The sequence below is a fragment of the Chenopodium album genome, chromosome 10 (genome assembly GCF_948465745.1).
Source record: "Chenopodium album chromosome 10, dcCheAlbu1.1, whole genome shotgun sequence".
NCBI classification, from domain to species: Eukaryota; Viridiplantae; Streptophyta; class Magnoliopsida; order Caryophyllales; family Amaranthaceae; genus Chenopodium; species Chenopodium album.
Genome location: NC_137843.1, coordinates 48,780,455 through 48,797,999, shown reverse-complemented (window position 1 = coordinate 48,797,999; position 17,545 = coordinate 48,780,455). Strand labels below are relative to the sequence as shown.

At 32.9% G+C, this 17,545-nt stretch overlaps 1 protein-coding gene across 1 annotated transcript; it reads right to left on the bottom strand.

Moving 5' to 3' along the window:
• Positions 1-12,046: 12,046 nt before the first annotated feature.
• On the bottom strand, positions 12,047-14,974 carry LOC145564016 (short-chain dehydrogenase reductase 5-like). The gene is made up of 3 exons (XM_081624385.1): positions 14,955-14,974; positions 14,776-14,826; positions 12,047-12,869 (listed from the first exon to the last, which is right to left on the bottom strand). The coding sequence occupies exons 1-3, from the start codon at positions 14,972-14,974 to the stop codon at positions 12,047-12,049; spliced, it is 894 nt and encodes a 297-aa protein (XP_081480511.1).
• Positions 14,975-17,545: the final 2,571 nt, after the last annotated feature.

Sequence of the window (17,545 nt, the reverse complement as noted above, 5' to 3'; positions counted from 1 at the left end):
AACATATTTTTTGGTTGTTTGACCAATTTGAAGAAGTCAAAAGCCAAAAGCCAGCTGAAAAGCTAGTTTCCAAACACCCCCCCCCCCCCCCCAATCTACCTATGCATTAAGAGCCTGTTCTCATCAGATTAATTTCAGTTCAGTTCAGTTTATGTCTAATGATATTGCTAATGATATAAAGTCAAATTTCATACTTTTAAGCTTATATTAGGTCTCAACTTGGAAAGATGCAAAGACATCGAAAATCATAGCTCAAGTCAAGCTTGAAGCGGTGGAGTATGAGTTATGCCAAATATGCAAATTAGTTATGATTTTTATTGTAAAAATTATGGTATTTTCTCTGAATCTGTGGTTTACAGATCTTTATTATTGTAGATGCCTTATGGCTATTATTTAATGATATTATTACTTGCCGTTCAAAAAAAAAAGCTTATATTACAACAACGACAACAACAACAACAACAACAACAATAATAATAATAATAATGACTATTATACGGTTATACCATATTTCACTTACTGACTATTATACCATATTTCATTATTTGACGAGCTAGGAGTAAAAATAGGATCAAGTTAATTTTTAAATAAGACCGGCCCAACTCTTTGTTTTTTTTTTATTATTATTATTTTATTTTTTCATTTTGAGAATTTTTTAAAAAGTGTTTTGTGTTCTTTTGTAATTTTAATATTTTATTTTTTAATTATATAGTATATGTTTTAAAAATGTTTTTGGGTTCCATGTTTTTAATATATTTTTCATAAATATTTTAATTATATAGTATATTTTTCTTAAATATTTTAATATGTATATTTGTATATATACATATATATAATAATAAATAATCAAAGATCACTAATTCGTAGTTAAAAATCACTAATTAATAAGTTCAATTCAGTTCACTTCAGTACAGCTCATTTCAGCCAATGAGAACAGGCCCTAACACAGTTACACAGGATATATGTAGTTATTAGAAAACTTATTGGTTCTTCAAAAAAAAAAAAAAAAAAAAAAAAAAAAAAAAAAAAAAAAACTCTTAGTGGATTCAATGATATGGTATAGGCAAGATTATCAAAATCACCACTAGTGGAAAAAACGCCATCCGTAACAGGCAAAAAGGACCCATCCGTAACGGGCAGTGTCCGTTACGTATGCGGCCGTTACGGATGGCCATTTTTATTCGTAACGGGCGTTGTCCGTTACGAATAACCGGTTATTCGTAACGGACATATACAAAGTCCGTTACAAATAACTGGTTATTCGTAACGGGCGTTTCAGGTGCCCGTTACGAATAAGTCCTTTTTTGAACTAAAATAAGTCCTTATTCGTAACGGGCACTAAAAACGCCTGTTACGAATAATGGGTTATTCGTAACGGACACTTCATCTGTCCGTTACGAATAAGGTTTTATGGTATATAATTAATTACTTATTTGTAACAGGCAACAAAAACGCCCGTTACGAATAAGTGCTTATTTGTAACTGACAAATCCCCTGCCCGTTACAAATAGTCATTAAATTTAATTTTTTTTTGATTAAATTTCAGCAGCATGTATTTATATATAATTAATATATTTTAATTAAAATCTGTTATAATAAACCTGTTCCTGTAGATAAACAATTATACCGACATTCGTAAAAATTAATACGACATAATATAAAAATTCTAGTATAATATTACAAATAAGAACTTGTATAAATTTATCCAACACATACAACGAACAACACTAATAATATTACTAATGTTCTACCTAAGTAAATAGTTATGCATTCAATAAATACTTTGTCCTAAAGTAGTGCGCCCATTGTTCTTGAACCACATTCAACTCGTCAACATCATACGGGGCTTTCCTTGGACAATAATCCTATAAAAAAAATAAAAATAAAAACCATATAAATGAGGTTACAAAATAAAAACAATCCATAATAAAAAAATCATTTGAATAAATGTGACGGTCCAAATTATAGAATTAAAACTCAAAATATAGAAATAAAACACATAACATCCATAATTAACTTATATTTTGGTTTCTATGAATTGAAATTAATGAAATAGGACCATTTACTCACTTTTGGGAGCATGTAAAGCCAAAAAGGCTTTAAAATTGCCTAAGGGGCTTCTATCTTTCCCATCTTTCATGTATTGGTCCAAATTATAGAAATAAAACACACAACATCCATAATTAATTTATATTATGGTTTCTATGAATTAAAATTAATGAAATAGGACCATTTACTCACTTTTGGTAGCATATAAAGCTAAAAAGGCTTCAAATTTGCCTAAGGGGCTTCTATCTTTCCCATCTTTCATGTATTGGTCCAAATTATAGAAATAAAACACACAACATCCATAATTAACTTATATTTTGGTTTCTATGAATTGAAATCAATGAAATAGGACCATTTACCCACTTTTTGGAGCATATAAAGCCAAAAAGGCTTCAAAATTGCCTAAGGGGCTTCTATCTTTCCCATCTTTCATGTATTGGTTCAAATTATAGAAATAAAACACATAACATCCATTATTAACTTATATTTTGGTTTCTATGAATTGAAATCAATGAAATAGGACCATTTACTCACTTTTGGGAACATATAAAGCCAAAAAGGCTTCAAAATTGCCTAAGGGGCTTCTATCTTTCCCATCTTTCATGTATTGGTCCAAATTATAGAAATAAAACACACAACATCCATTCTTAACTTATATTTTGGTTTCTATGAATTGAAATCAATGAAATAGGAACATTTACTCAGTTTTGGTAGCATATAAAGCTAAAAAGGCTTTAAATTTGCCTAAGGGGCTTCTATCTTTCCCATCTTTCATGTATTGGTCCAAATTATAGAAATAAAACACACAACATCCATAATCAACTCATATTTTGGTTTCTATGAATTGAAATCAATGAAATAGGACCATTTACCCACTTTTGGGAGCATATAAAGCCAAAAAGGCTTCAAAATTGCCTAAGGGGCTTCTATCTTTCCCATCTTTCATGTAATGGTCCAAATTATAGAAATAAAACACATAGCATCCATTATTAACTTATATTTTGGTTTCTATGAATTGAAATCAATGAAATAGGAACATTTACTCACTTTTGGGAGCATATAAAGCCAAAAAGGCTTCAAAATTGCCTAAGGGGCTTCTATCTTTCCCATCTTTCATGTAATGGTCCAAATTATAGAAATAAAACACACAACATCCATTATTAACACACACAAAAAACAGAACAAAAGAAACAAAGGGTAAAATCAGCTCTTCACGAAAAAAATAATTATAGATTGAGGTTAAATCTTGAAAGCAAACTCATAAAGACTCTTGCCTAAATAAATTCCCAAGTAGTCATCCTCATAAAGACTCTTGCCTAAATAATTCCCTAGTAGTCATCCTCTTAGTTTACAGTATACTGGTCCATAGTCTATGCTAATCACATTATCTAATACACAATCAATCTTAGTTTCATATCAGGTTCAGAATCAGCTAAACAAATCATTGTTAAAAGTTTAAGACAAAACAAAATCAATCAACAAAATACACTACACCACAACAAAAATGCCGAAAATTAAGAGTAAAATCAGACCTTGCCTTTGCTAATAAAGGCGCCGGAGCTTGTCCTGACCTCACTAAACTGGCTATCCCAGACTCATTACTGCCACACGGTTCTTGCAGACAATACAGAAATGCATTAAGTGATTAAAACACAATGGTAAGTTTTTGAAGATAGAACTCATAAAAGCCATGGTGTCATGCACTTGATAAACCTTGAAACAAAGTCCAAATGGTTCATGATCATAGTGCAGAGAAAAAATTTCAGACATGTGGATAAAAGGACGAAATATATAAATTACAAGGCCTCTTAAACCATGCAAAAGATAAATGGTTTATAAAAATGACCATAAACAGAACAGCTTAAATTGGCAGGGTATTACATAAGGCAGTAATCAATACATCAAATAGCCCCTTAATATGTAGCTCAACGCCCCAAATGTATTTGAACTCTCAAAAAAAAAATCCTTACTGAAGCGACCATATGTTATTGCCAGGTTAGCTCGATTACTACAGTTTTCTTGTTGACTAGCTAGTCAGTCGTATACAAAGAGCTAATATGCAATATATTATTGCCAGGTTAGCTCACTTACTTCAGTTATTTCTGTTTTAAATAGGCCTCAGTACCCTTCATAACAACTACGAACAGAAAACAAAACTGAATAACTTTTACATAAGAAACCAAGCGATTTAACAATGCTAGATAAATTGAAGGAAAAGATCCTCAATTAATCAAGTTGGTCAATCCACTTATCATATAGTACATTATTTCCTAAATCTCACGTATATACCGTCCTGGCGCACTATGGAACCCCAATCTGTCCCCTCACATATTTCCTGACTACTCGAAACTCCAATTCTTTATCAAACCTCATATTCTTGTGTATATACCGTCCTGGAAATTGTCAGTATTTTCAGCATCATTCTCCCTAACCAAATTTCATCAATAATTACATTAACAGACCTAAATTAAGCTGAAACCATTGCTCAATTACTCTTCCTTCATAAACAATCATGAATTCTAACATAAATTAAAATAATCCCTAATATATCCAGCATAAACCAAAAATTAATCAGAACGGCGAAAACGTGATCAGTAATCACTCAATCAACAATCATCTAAAATCAAGAAAAAATTAAAGCAAAAACAATGAATCGAAAACCAAAACTTCAAGTTAAAAAAGAACAGAAATAATCAAAACAACAGTTGATGGTCTAAAATAATTCAGATTAAGACTTACAATTGATATCAAATTATCACATTCTTCATCAGTCAGAAATTTCTCATATACAAATGCCCTAAATTCAAACAAAAATGATAACAAACTTAATAGATTAATTAAAATTCAAAGAAAAAAATTAATTAAAAAACTCAACTAAAAAAATTCAAAAAATGAATTAACAGAATTGTTCTTCACCTGGCTACCAAAAAAATTAATTAAAATTACTTAAATTAAGGCTAACAAACTTAATAGATTTAATTTTTCTAAAAATTAAGGCTAACAAAAAAATTAAACTTATTACCTTGAGTTCTTCACATGGCCGCCGGAAAAAACCGCAAGAAACCACCACCGGAGTTGCGAGGGGGAAACGAGGGAGCTTGCAAAGGAGACCGGAGCAAACGACGGAACTTGCGAGGGGAAAACGACGGAACTTGCGAGGGAGATAGGGTACTGCACCGGAGCTTGCAAGGGAGAAGGGACGAAGAAAAAGAGGACCATCAGAGCTTGCAAGGGAGAAAGGGAAAAGAGACGAAGACCGGCGACGGAGAAATAGAGGACCACCGGAGAAGATGAGATTGCGCTTCAATGGGGAACAGATCGAGAGCAACAGCGTGAGTGAGGGAAAATGAAAAAAGGGGATTGAAAAGATTTTAGGGTTAATTTTGAACATTTACTCGTAACGGACACTTTAAGTCCGTTACAAATAGGTTGGTCAATCCCGTTTTGACTTTACTTTTTGTAACGGACAGAAAATGTCAGTTACGAATAACTTAGTATTTGTAACTGGCAGTGATTGCCCGTTACAAATAAATATTTATTCATAACGGACAGAAAGGTGCCCGTTATGAATAAGTATTTATTTCTAACGGACACCTTACCGCCCGTTACAAATACTACTTTTTTACGCAGATTGATAATTTTTTGTAACGGACCTTAATTTCGCCCGTTACGAATGATGTTATTGTAACGAGTAACAACATGCGCGTTACGATTAAGCCGTTACAAATAGACTTTTTTCCACTAGTGCACGATCCAAATTGTATATCTGAATTGGCCAAATAGCTTGAATTGGGGTATAGGCAAGGTTATCAAATCTCGATCTAAATTGTATGTTTGGAGTGGCTAAGTAGCTTGAATTGGTCTCAAAATTGAACACAAGCAGCATCGTTGGAATCGTTCATCATCGGTTAGATCATTGCAATCCTAACAATCCTTTTGAATGTCTTTACATTGTGCATTATGATACAATTTCTTAACTTTTTAATCCTAAAACTAGTTTAAGGCCCGGGCGATGTCCCAGATTTTGTTTGAAAAAAATGAAATACCTTAAAGTTTTAATAATATCTTGAAAATATTATTTTAAGTTTAAATAATTAAATAAAAGATACTTTAATAATATCTTGAAAACATTATCTTAAGAAAAAAAAAATATAGGATAGAAAGACAGATGTAGTAGTATACTAGTATATGTTTTACAGTTAAGTAGGGAATTACAAATAATTAATTTTTTTTTAAAAAGCAATTGCATAATAAGTTACTCCGTAAAAACCTTTAGAATTCTACGTTAATGAAAATTTAAATCTAGTAAATATTAATTAAGTGATTGAATGACATTAATTGTGGAATAAAAAAAACAAATGCAATAGAGTAAAAAGAAATTTATTTACAGGAAATCAATGTGGTCTAAATACAATAATGGTCATAAAAGTTGGGCATTCCAAGGGTTGTGAGGGGATTAATGTATATGTGGCACCATGTCATCATCCATGTGGCGTCATGTAATAAATCTCATTATGACATGGAGTGACACATGTCATCAACACGTTTTCATGAGATTTAATAATATTATAGACGCATATAAAGGACTAAAAGATATGTTAAAACTAGACTTGATCATGGGCTGGTCTAGCTCGGCCCATTTTAGTCCACATCTTAGGGCCAAGCCCAAGTCTAGACCAAAAAACTTGTGTACAAATCTGTTATAAATCCTCTATTTTGGACTAATAATAGTGGCGCCCAAAATTTCTACTCAAACCTAAGCATTTTCTACGCTCCTGGTTGATCATGATCAATTCTACTTTGAACTCTTAATATATTTTTATATGAAGTCTTTTGAGTTTTAAGCTTGCCAAAGAATAAATTCCTCAATGATCATCAGTAATTTAAATCATAACTAAAACTTACTCACAATACCCAAAATATGCATTACGATAGATGTATATAACAAAAATCTACATGATAATATTTTTTTTTCAAATAAAATTACCGAAAAATAATGCACCAATTGTGGATAATAGAAAAAGTCAAAATCAATATGTTAAAAGTCAAGAATAGATTATATTTAAACCTGAAAATAGTATGGTAGTGGGGGGTGTACCATGTGCATGGTACACCAAAAAGTATATTAATTACATGTAAATAAAAGAACATTGGGACAAATTTAATATTCTTTTAACAAATTTAAGTTCTTATATTTATACGTAATGTTCTTTTTTTATGAAGCCTCATTTATACGTAATGTTCTTTATTTTATATGTAATGTACATTTCACTCCTTCATTTTCTCTCTCTTCGATACTCTCTCTCCTCTTCCTCTAACTTCTTTTTCCATTTTATTTCTTGATTTTTATAGTTTTTATGTGCTTAATTCATCACTCACAAATACATTTATACTAGATTCAGTGGCGGATCCAGAATTAATAGTTAACGGGGTCAAAATGCATTTGATAAATATTTATGGGGTCCTTCGGTTAAAAATATAGGTAATTTTTATATATAAAAAAAATTAAAAGGATTTTTTTTTTAATATTCAAGTGGGGTCAAGGGACCCCACTAAATGCCCCTCAATCCGCCACTGACTAGATTTTACACTCCAAAATCTGAATTTCACAACCAAATTTTTGGTTTTTTCATGATTTGAGAATTTTGGGTATTTTTGATTTTGGCTAAAAAAAACTTGCAATTGATTGTTCAACTTGTTTGATTTCCACTATTAATTCACTTTACAAGGGTTTTCTACTTATTTGAGGTATGACTTCTCTTTCTCTGTTCATCTTTGTTCTACTTCATGAATATGAAACCCTAGGTTGTGCTTCAATAGTGAACTCTCTCTTTGCTTGTTATTTTTACCTATATGTTGTGCTTTGTGATAATGTTTGTTGTTCATATAAAGCTTTATTATCAAGAAATTACTTGATTGTTTGAATTTTTGGCACTACTGTTATTTCGGATGTTATACTACAAGAAGGGGGGTGAATTGTAGTAAGTTTTTAGTGCCTAATTTTCGCGGAATATAAAATACTTCCCCCGTTATGTATTATCTGCAACAAAACTTGTTGCACGATTCCCAAGACAAAATTTGATAATGATTGATTAACAATATGAAGGGTGTGTAATTAAGGATAGGAGAGAGAAGGGGAGATAATTAATTATTCAAGGGCCACCACTACCAACTGCCATCCTCTCCCAGACACCACCAATACCACCAGTACGCCACCAACACCACTAGAACACCGCCAGTCAACCACTAGTCACCCATACCGTAACCACTCTTTCACCACCATAATTACCCATCCCGTAACCACTCTTTCACCACCAACACCGTACCACCATAACACCAACATCATCACCAGAAACTACCAAAACCCACCTTGCTGCCACCATAAACCCCGAAACGCAGCAACTTGCAACCACCCAAGATCTACCAGACCCACAACCACCCAAGATCTACCAGACCCACAACCACCAAACCCAAAACCCGTAACCTCATAAACACCCTCGGCCCTCCCCTCTCCCACCCATTCAACCACCAACCACCCACCGTCTCCCCACTCACCAAAACCCACAACCCACTCGCTCACCCTCCCCTCTGCCCGAAATCCACAACCACCCACCTCCCTCCTCTCTCCCCGAAATCACCACCAGCCACCCTAATTATGAAGAAAAAAAGCTTAAATTTGGAAAGTATTACCTTCTCATTGCTAATTTGGGGGTTTATTTTGGTCAAATTTAACCATGAAAACTCTAGATCTAGAGTTTTCATGGTTACATTTGACCATAAAAACCTCAACTTTAAGCTTTAATGGAGGAGGAAGTGGTGGCGACGATTATAATGGAGGAGGAAGTGGCGGCGACCCGATCCTATGGTGGTGGTGGTATGGTGGTTGTGAGATAATAGAGAGAAGATTGATGTTGAGGGTGGCTTGAAAGAGAGGAGAGAGAATATAAGGTGGTGGTGGAGTGGTGGTTTTTAGAGAAAACAGAAAAGAGAGTGGAGGTGAGGGTGAGGAGAGAGAAAATATGGTGGTGTGGGTGGTGGATCTGATTGTGAGGGAGGAAAGAGAATGTGTGTTAGTGTTATTATTGAGGGTTAATTAAGTTAAGTTAATAAGTTAATAACCTGTAGTTAATGTATTAATTGGATTGAAGTAAGGGTCTTTTAGTAAATTTACTCAAAAAAATTAACTATATAAGGAAACTTTTTTTTTGTTGCACGTAACTTATAACATCCCAAAATGGCAATTGTTGCACATAATGCGTAACAGAGGAAGTAGTTAAAGTTAGCAACTTAAAGAGTACAAAGCGGATTTTACGAGGAAACCTTCCAGGGCCCAACTAGAAGTAAAACATCGACCCTCCAAGGGATTTTCAACACAAACATTTCACTATAATAGGGCAACTCCTAGTTACAACCTATTACACACAAACCTTACTCACAAGTTTTTCCACGGACACTTGCTACCTAATAGGACCCTATCCTACCCAACCTAAGTCCCACTTAGGTTCACTCAGCACTCCCGGAGTGCCTACACTCGGCTTCCCACCTGAAGCTCACTCACTGTGCTCTCACGGCTACCACTCGAATTTTAGAGACTTTCAAAATCCTACACGAATTTTAGAGACTTTCAAACTCCTACATGAATTTTAGAGATTTCAAACTCATACACGAATTTTAGAGACTTTCAAACTCCTAACACCCCAATACCCAAAACACTCAAACCCTTTTTCCCATTACAAGATCTCAAAGAATAACTCTAAATACATATATATGAATAAAGAGATTAAACTAATATGTTGGACACTCGAGATCTGTCTGGAACTCACTAGACATACTATAACCAAAACCTGATAGGAATTTTGACCAGGAGGACTGACTTAGCTTCGTGGTGAAGGATAAAACCATTAAGTATGACCACTACACTTCGTCAGCCTCAACTTTGAATGAATACATATGAGCATATTTATAATACACTCAAATTATTCATTTCATCTTGAAAAATATAGGTTTTATCAAAAGATAAGTTTAAAAGATATTTTCTAAAAATAAGTTTTCCGAAATATATCTTTTTGTTAAGAATAAAATCTGTCATTAATAATAAAGAAATAATTAACATAAAATCAGATTTTATTCCAATCTTATCTTTTTGTTTAAAAAATACTTTCTAAACAAACTTATCTTTTTCCAAAAGGGGTTTATTAGAAAATAAATATCTTTATTCAGTAAAATCAAATCCCTAAAAGATATGCACGTATTAGATAAATATATATCATTAAAACAGACTTTTAAAGATGTGCATACTTAAGTTCCTATTAGGTTTGGAACTCTGACAGTCTCTGAGTTCCTGACAAGTCAGTAACTCTAATTTCATAGACTGTCTAGAGTTCACCTTGGTTCTATATAAACTTGTTCCAGACCGACTTTTATGTCCAACATACTTATATGAATCCTAGAGCAATATACTTCTATTTCTCCGTCTTCATGTTGCTTCTCTGAAACTCTTGTTCTGGAATCTTGTAATCTTGATGTATTCTGGATCTCGGGGCAATGTTCCACTTCTGGAATCGCAGGCCAAGTTCCAGCATTACACTAGAACTTGTTGTCACTGTTCTAGCATTACACTAGAATTTGAAGACCATGTCATTACAACCTGGTGTCTCCAGCATTACACCGAAGCTTGCTCCTGTTAAGAAGCTCTTGATGTGTTTCTATCAGGGAACACTTTGTAGTTCCATCCAGTCTTGTTCGTAGAAGTTCTTTATGGAACTCTTCTTCTACTTTACTTGCCATCCTTAGTCTTCTAAGGTTCCTCTGTTTCAATCCTCACTTCAACTCCCGGAATTTACTTATCCTGCAAACATCAAAACACTAGAAGACTCTTATTAGATAGAAGTTTGCTCAATCATTAACATCATCATCAAAACCTCACTATGGTCAACAATTTCCCCCTTTTTGATGATGACAAATTGAGCAAACTTTTGAGGATAACAAAAGAAAATAGAAGGTTATTTATATTTATAAAAACAAAATAGAAAACTAAAACAAGACCAAACTAAGCTAGAGCTAACAAAAAAGCCAGAAAACTAAACTAAAATAAAATACTCCTACACATACATGACCCATATATGCATAGGATACTTACCTCATGCATGAAGCTAACATATGTAAACACCTATTTACATAGTTACCTTCATGGTTCCTTCACCATCGTCATGCTTATCAACCATCTCTACTCATCATTGCTCTTGTTCCTTCTATTGCTTATTATATTTTGCTCAGGTTCCTTATATATATATACCTGTCATTACTCATATTCCTTGTACCTTGTTCCAAGCATAACTTGTTCTTTCTATGCACAACTAAACAAACACGTTAGATAGATAATCATCATTAGTTTATAATCATCAAAACCTAATTACTTAACAACTACCATTGTTGTTCATCATCTTCTTCCATGGGTTTGGGTAGTAGCATTTTTCCATTATTTATATATAACGTTCTTTTTCAGAAAGATAATGTTCTTTTATATTTATATGTAATGTTATTTAAAAAAATTAAGTTATGTTCTTTTATTGTATGTAATGTTCTTTATTTTATATGTAACGTTCTTTTTGATGTACTTTATGTTTGTTTGTAATGTATAATAAATTATTATAACTGCAATTTTTTTATTTATAAGTAATATTATTTTATTTATATGTAATATTCTTTTATTTATAGGCAATGTTCTTTTATTTATATGTAATGTTTTTCTATTTATAGGTATTGTTCTTTTATTCATAGGGTGATGTTCTTCTGGGTGTACCGTGCGCAGGTTACACCCGGCCACTCGGGTGTACGAAACAATTATTGATTTAAACCTCTTGTTGATATAAACTTCTTATTAGCACAACTTGGGTATTTATTATGATACACAAAAGTATGTTAAAATAATAAAATAGAAACATTATACAAAAATAGAGCTTCAATTACTAAAATAACTGATGCTAACATTAAGTTATTACACAAATTGATCAGGAGATGGTAAAGTAAGAGACTTAAAACAAGTAATGCCACCATCCACAGCAAGATTATGGCCAGTAACATACTTAGCATCATCAGAACCCAAATACAAAGCTGCTTTTGCAATATCAATTTCTTCACATTGAGTCCCACTAAATTCCTCTAATCCACCAATTATTTCTTTTATTTGTTCATTCGTTGCCTTTGGATATATTTTCTTAAAATTTTCCATCACCAAAGGAGTTGCAACTGTACTTGGGGATATGCAGTTAATCCTTACCCCATATTTGCATAGTTCACTAGCCAATGACCTTACTAACCCAGGTATTGTAAATTTTGATATGGAATACGGGTGTGGCCCAATTCCGCCTAAGATCCCAGATATGCTCGCGGTGCAAAGGATTGAACCCGAACCAACTGGCTTCATGACCCGAGTAGCATGCTTGACCCCTGCTAGCGTGCCTCGGACATTGACTCGCATGACTTGGTCAAATTGATCCAAGTCGAGGTTGGCTATGCTAGGTGGGTAGTATGGGCCTACTATGCCTGCATTGTTGTACATGATGTCGAGTTTTCCATGGTGGGCGATCACGGTGTCTACTGCTTGGGCTACTTGGGCCTCAACACTAACATCGCATTGGACAAATTGAGCTTTTGAGCCTAAATCAAAGGCTGCTTTTAGGCCTAGTTTATCATTTATATCAGCAATGTAGACATTTGCTCCTTGTTTGATGAACTCTTGGGCAGTTGTCTTACCTAATCCACTTGCACCACCAGTGATTAGAGCAATCTTACCTTCAAGCCTATTTTTTGAAACAGGGCAAGAAAAATATTATTTCCTCCTATTTTTTTAATTGCTATACTTTTCTATTTTGGAAATTTTTAATTAGTTGCAACACTTTCTATTTTTGATATTCTTTTCTCTATATCTCTTTCCTACCCACATGATTCCATCTTATTTTTCTCTCTATCTCTTTCCTCTTAAAAAAACTGTCTAGGAGACTGAAAATAATAGTGTACAAATAAAAAATGAGAAAGTGATATGGTAGAAAATATGAGATTCTTTTTACTTTAACACGATCATTATAGAATATGGTACAGGGTGGCCGAAGACACACACCCATGAGTGCAAATTGAAAGAATGTTGACATATGTACAGGCCCAAAATTGCTTGGATCTTAAACCCAGGATCCCTTATATAGAAATTATTATGATGCAAATAGGTGTGTTGTGGTTCAGTAGTAAACCAGGAACACCCCATATGATTGTATTTTCAATATGTATATAGATCATAAAAATACGATCAAAGGGAATTTCGTGATAATGCTGAAGTCAAAATATGAAAATTAAAAAGAAACCGAGGAAATAGTATTTATGAGTAATTAAATACTTCCTGCGTCTCATATTATAATTCTTGTTTCCTATTTTGGAGATCCAAAATGTTGTTCCCGTTTTAATTTTTGGACAATAACAAGTCTTTTTGGACAATAGTTGTTTCCTTTTATGTAAGACCTTTATACCCAAAATGTTATTGTAATTCTTAAATTACCCTTGAATTTTTCATTTGCCTTAAATTAAAAAAAGTGAAAAAGTACAATTATAGACAAAAGATAGAGAAAATACTTTCTCTCTCTAACTTTTGTCTATAATTGTAATTTCACTTTTTTTAATGTATAAAATGAGATGGAGAGAGTACATACTGGGTGTTTGAAAAGGAAATGATGCAAGGCCACTCTTAGGCCTTGTTTAATTCACCTTATTTTTACTTATTTCAGAAAAAATAAGTTCAGATCAGATTATCGTTTTATGTGCAGTTTTTTATCGCTAAATGTCTTTAATTTCATAATGAAAAAAATTATGAAAATCACATATTAATAAAATACACATTATTACGAATCTAACAAGACTCTACTTGATATATTTTTTCCGTATAGATTATCGTATATTTAAGGTCAAAGTTTGTTTAAATCTGTCATTCAGATCAGATCAAACCAGAAAAAATAAGATGAACCAAACAAGCCCTTATTTGGACAATAACAAGCCTTTGATATTTTTATACCTCATATAGGTACAATATTGTAGAAGTAGCTTAGGAGGCTTAAACACCAATGGGCAAGATCAATTATTGACAAATACTTTTCAACGTTCTTTTTCCCTTACCATTGTCATCCAAACATACTACGATTATTATTAATACATACTTGTAATTCTATATGGCCAAGGCTAACGGCTGACTAAACAAAGTTAGCAGCCAACTCTCAAATAATGATAACAAAATTAGTGTTACCAACAAACAACTAATCATTTTGTAAAATAAAATAAATAAAAGCCAACAACGAATTAAAGTAAGACTCACACGTCACACCTAATTTCCAAAAAGCCTAATAATAAGAGTAGTCATCCTCAATTAAAGTTTCAACTCTAACATGAATTTCAATTGCTCCTATATTCTAAAGTCTAAGGAACAAGCACTTTATTAATCATCAGGTATCAAAGTTAATCTTACTTGCATGAGTTTGTATCTTATTACCTTCGACTTGATTTGCTTGAAAATAATACTGTAGTTATTTTCAAGAAAAAAGGCGTTTATTTATTTGCAGGATTTGAATGTGTGGGACATGTATAGTAGATCAAATTCTGTTTATGTCATTACCTTTGTGTCTCTTTACACATTAATGAAAACATAAATGCGTAAAGCTAAATATGATGGCATACCTTCGAGGAGAAGAAGTGGAGGAAGAAAATCTTGCATGGTGATGGAACACCCATTTCATTTCTCTGATAAAAAGGGGAAAAAAAAAATGAAAAACGAAGAAATTTGTCAATAATTCACGGTGAATATATGCATGTAAGTGATGTACCTATGTATGCGTATGTGACAAATCTTGTCAAAAATAAATGGATACCTTTGCAACAATCGTAGCATTTTGTTGAAATTGGTTAGAAAAAAGTTTATTATAGATGAGAGAGAATAAGAGAGAACAAGCTAAGAGAGTTGGAAAAAAGAAGGGAAAGTGAACACCAACTTTCAAACATACTCAAGACAAATCGTGTTCATTTTATATAAAGTAGGGCCGTACTACTGTACTAGTAGGAGTATAAAGTTTTGATTTTATAAACATACTCAAGACAAATCGTGTTTAAGAATTTATACTAAAGGGCAATATTATATTGTGAGAGGAACCAATTGGTTGTCGATGCAGTGGTGATTGAGGATATACTTGATAGGGAGAATCGTGTGTTTTATCTCTCGCAACAACAATTAGGAGGGGACTTAAACTTAACGAATCACTCATAACTAAGCCTCGAATCCGAATTAGCCCAAATGGAGAACCGGGTTAAACACCTAAAAAAAAATAAAAATACAGGTTTTTCACCATATACTCCTGAGTTTTTTTTGTTTATTTACCATATACCCATGAACTTTTTAAAATTCATCATATACCCTCGAGTTTTTCACAAAAATACACCATATACCCTTGATGACTGCTGATTGTTAACTTTGTCAATCATAAGGGTTAATTATGACCCGAAACCACCCTAAATACATTCCTTTATCTCCAAAATCACCCACTTTTCTTTTTCCACCCCCAAAAACACCTCAAAATTTCTTTTTCTCATCCTCAAAATCGATCATAGGGATATGATTATGGAGATTTGGAGTGGTTTCAGGGATTGGACAAAGGAGATAAGTGGTTTCGGAGATGGAGGGAGAAAGCTAAGGTGGTTTCGATGCATAATTAATCATATTCCACTCATCTTGTTGTCATTAGGGGTATATGATGAATTTTAGTAACAACTCAAGGGTATATGGTGAATTTGAAAATTTTCATGGGTATATGGTGAATAAACAAAAAATTCAGGAGTATATGGTGAAAAAAACCGATAAAAATATTGTGAGAGGAGATATGTTACAAGTTTATCTCATAGATAAATTTGGATTTTCTCTTTACTACTTTTTTATTTATTTATTTTTTTATTTTAATAAATGCATCAGTTTGACTAGTATATTTGCCAAGATGTAACTTTAACCATTCATAATTTCATATCGATCTTTAATTGTTTATTAGTAAAAATTGTAACAAAATTAAATTATGAAAATAGGCATTGTGACTAACCTAATGATATATTATATTTATTATATAATAACATTTGTTTATTTATTTTGAAATAGTTATAAAAGTCAAACGTAGTATTGAATAGTACAAAAGTCAAAGCGATGCACTTTAAAAAACAAAGAAAGTACTATTACTCCCAAAACAAAAAACGTGTTTTGTATGCGTCTGACAGGGTTGTTAGGATCGGGATCCTACATTGGATCGAGACCGGGATCTTACATTGGATCGGCGATAGGAGTAGGATCGAATTGATAAATTAAAATCAGATCGTAGAATCGTAATAACATACGAAGTTGATAAAAGGAGTAATAAAAAGGCTGCGATAAAACTAGATACACGTTTTTTTAAGCCATAAAAATGGCGAAATTTATAGTTTTAGTAGTTGGATAGTAATTTTCTTATCTTAGAGAAAGTTTGATTGCTTTAGGCTCATTTTAATAACTAAAAAGTAGGATCGTATGATCTTGACCGATCTTATCTGATTCTGACTGATCCTGCACGATTTTGTCCGATTTTGGGCGATTCTATACAATCCAATTATAATTTAAGGGGAAAATAGGATCGTCCGATCCTATCCAATTCTGTATGATCTTGACCGATCCTATTTACTTTGTGATTCTGCATCCGATCCGAGTTGACTAAAATGGGATCGTAGGATTGCATGATCCTACGATTCGAATAACGATTTTGACAACAAGGCTGACCACACCATGTGACCACATGGAAATGAACAAAGTAACCTCTATAACACTAACCAATTAACCCTCGTTATACTGACTGGGTACGTAACTCTTACAACATTGACTGAGTAACCTTTATACTCCGTAAAATTGGTGAAATAACTCTTGTAGCAGTGACCGAGTAATCCATGTAACACTAATGAAATAATCTCCATAATGGTTGGCCACACGATGTCATGTGACGAGCCTCATACACAGTGGCGGAACCAGAATTTTTAAGTGGGGGGGGGGGGGGGGGCAAGATCATATTTATATATGTGTAATTTCGTAAATCGCAACTACTATTGAGTTTGTTGATTACATTTACTATAAAAATATAAAATAAAAAAAAAAACTACAAAATGTTAGTTGCTAGGTTTGAACTCTTGACCTCTTGTCCACAATCATATGGCAAAAACCAACTCCTCTACACTACAACTTATATCAAGTATAAGCAAAATTTAGTATTTATCTTGAGCCAAGGGGGAGGCCATGGTCCACCCTAGCCCCCCCTTGGCTCCGCCCCTGCTCATATAAAAGTTGGTAAACAAAATACCCAAACATAATTTTTAGAAAACGAACGGAGTAAAAAAAAAAAAAAAAAAAAAGGAGCAATCAATTACTCCATATATAGAGTACTCACTCTATTTTTATTTAAGT

Coding starts and splice junctions, on each gene's coding strand:
- LOC145564016 (XM_081624385.1), bottom strand. CDS start 14,974: ATGCTACGATTGTTGCAAAG. Junction 14,827..14,954: donor ATGCTACGATTGTTGCAAAG/GTATCCATTTAT, acceptor CCTTTTTATCAG/AGAAATGAAATGGGTGTTCC. Junction 12,870..14,775: donor AGATTTTCTTCCTCCACTTC/TTCTCCTCGAAG, acceptor ATATTTTTCTTG/CCCTGTTTCAAAAAATAGGC.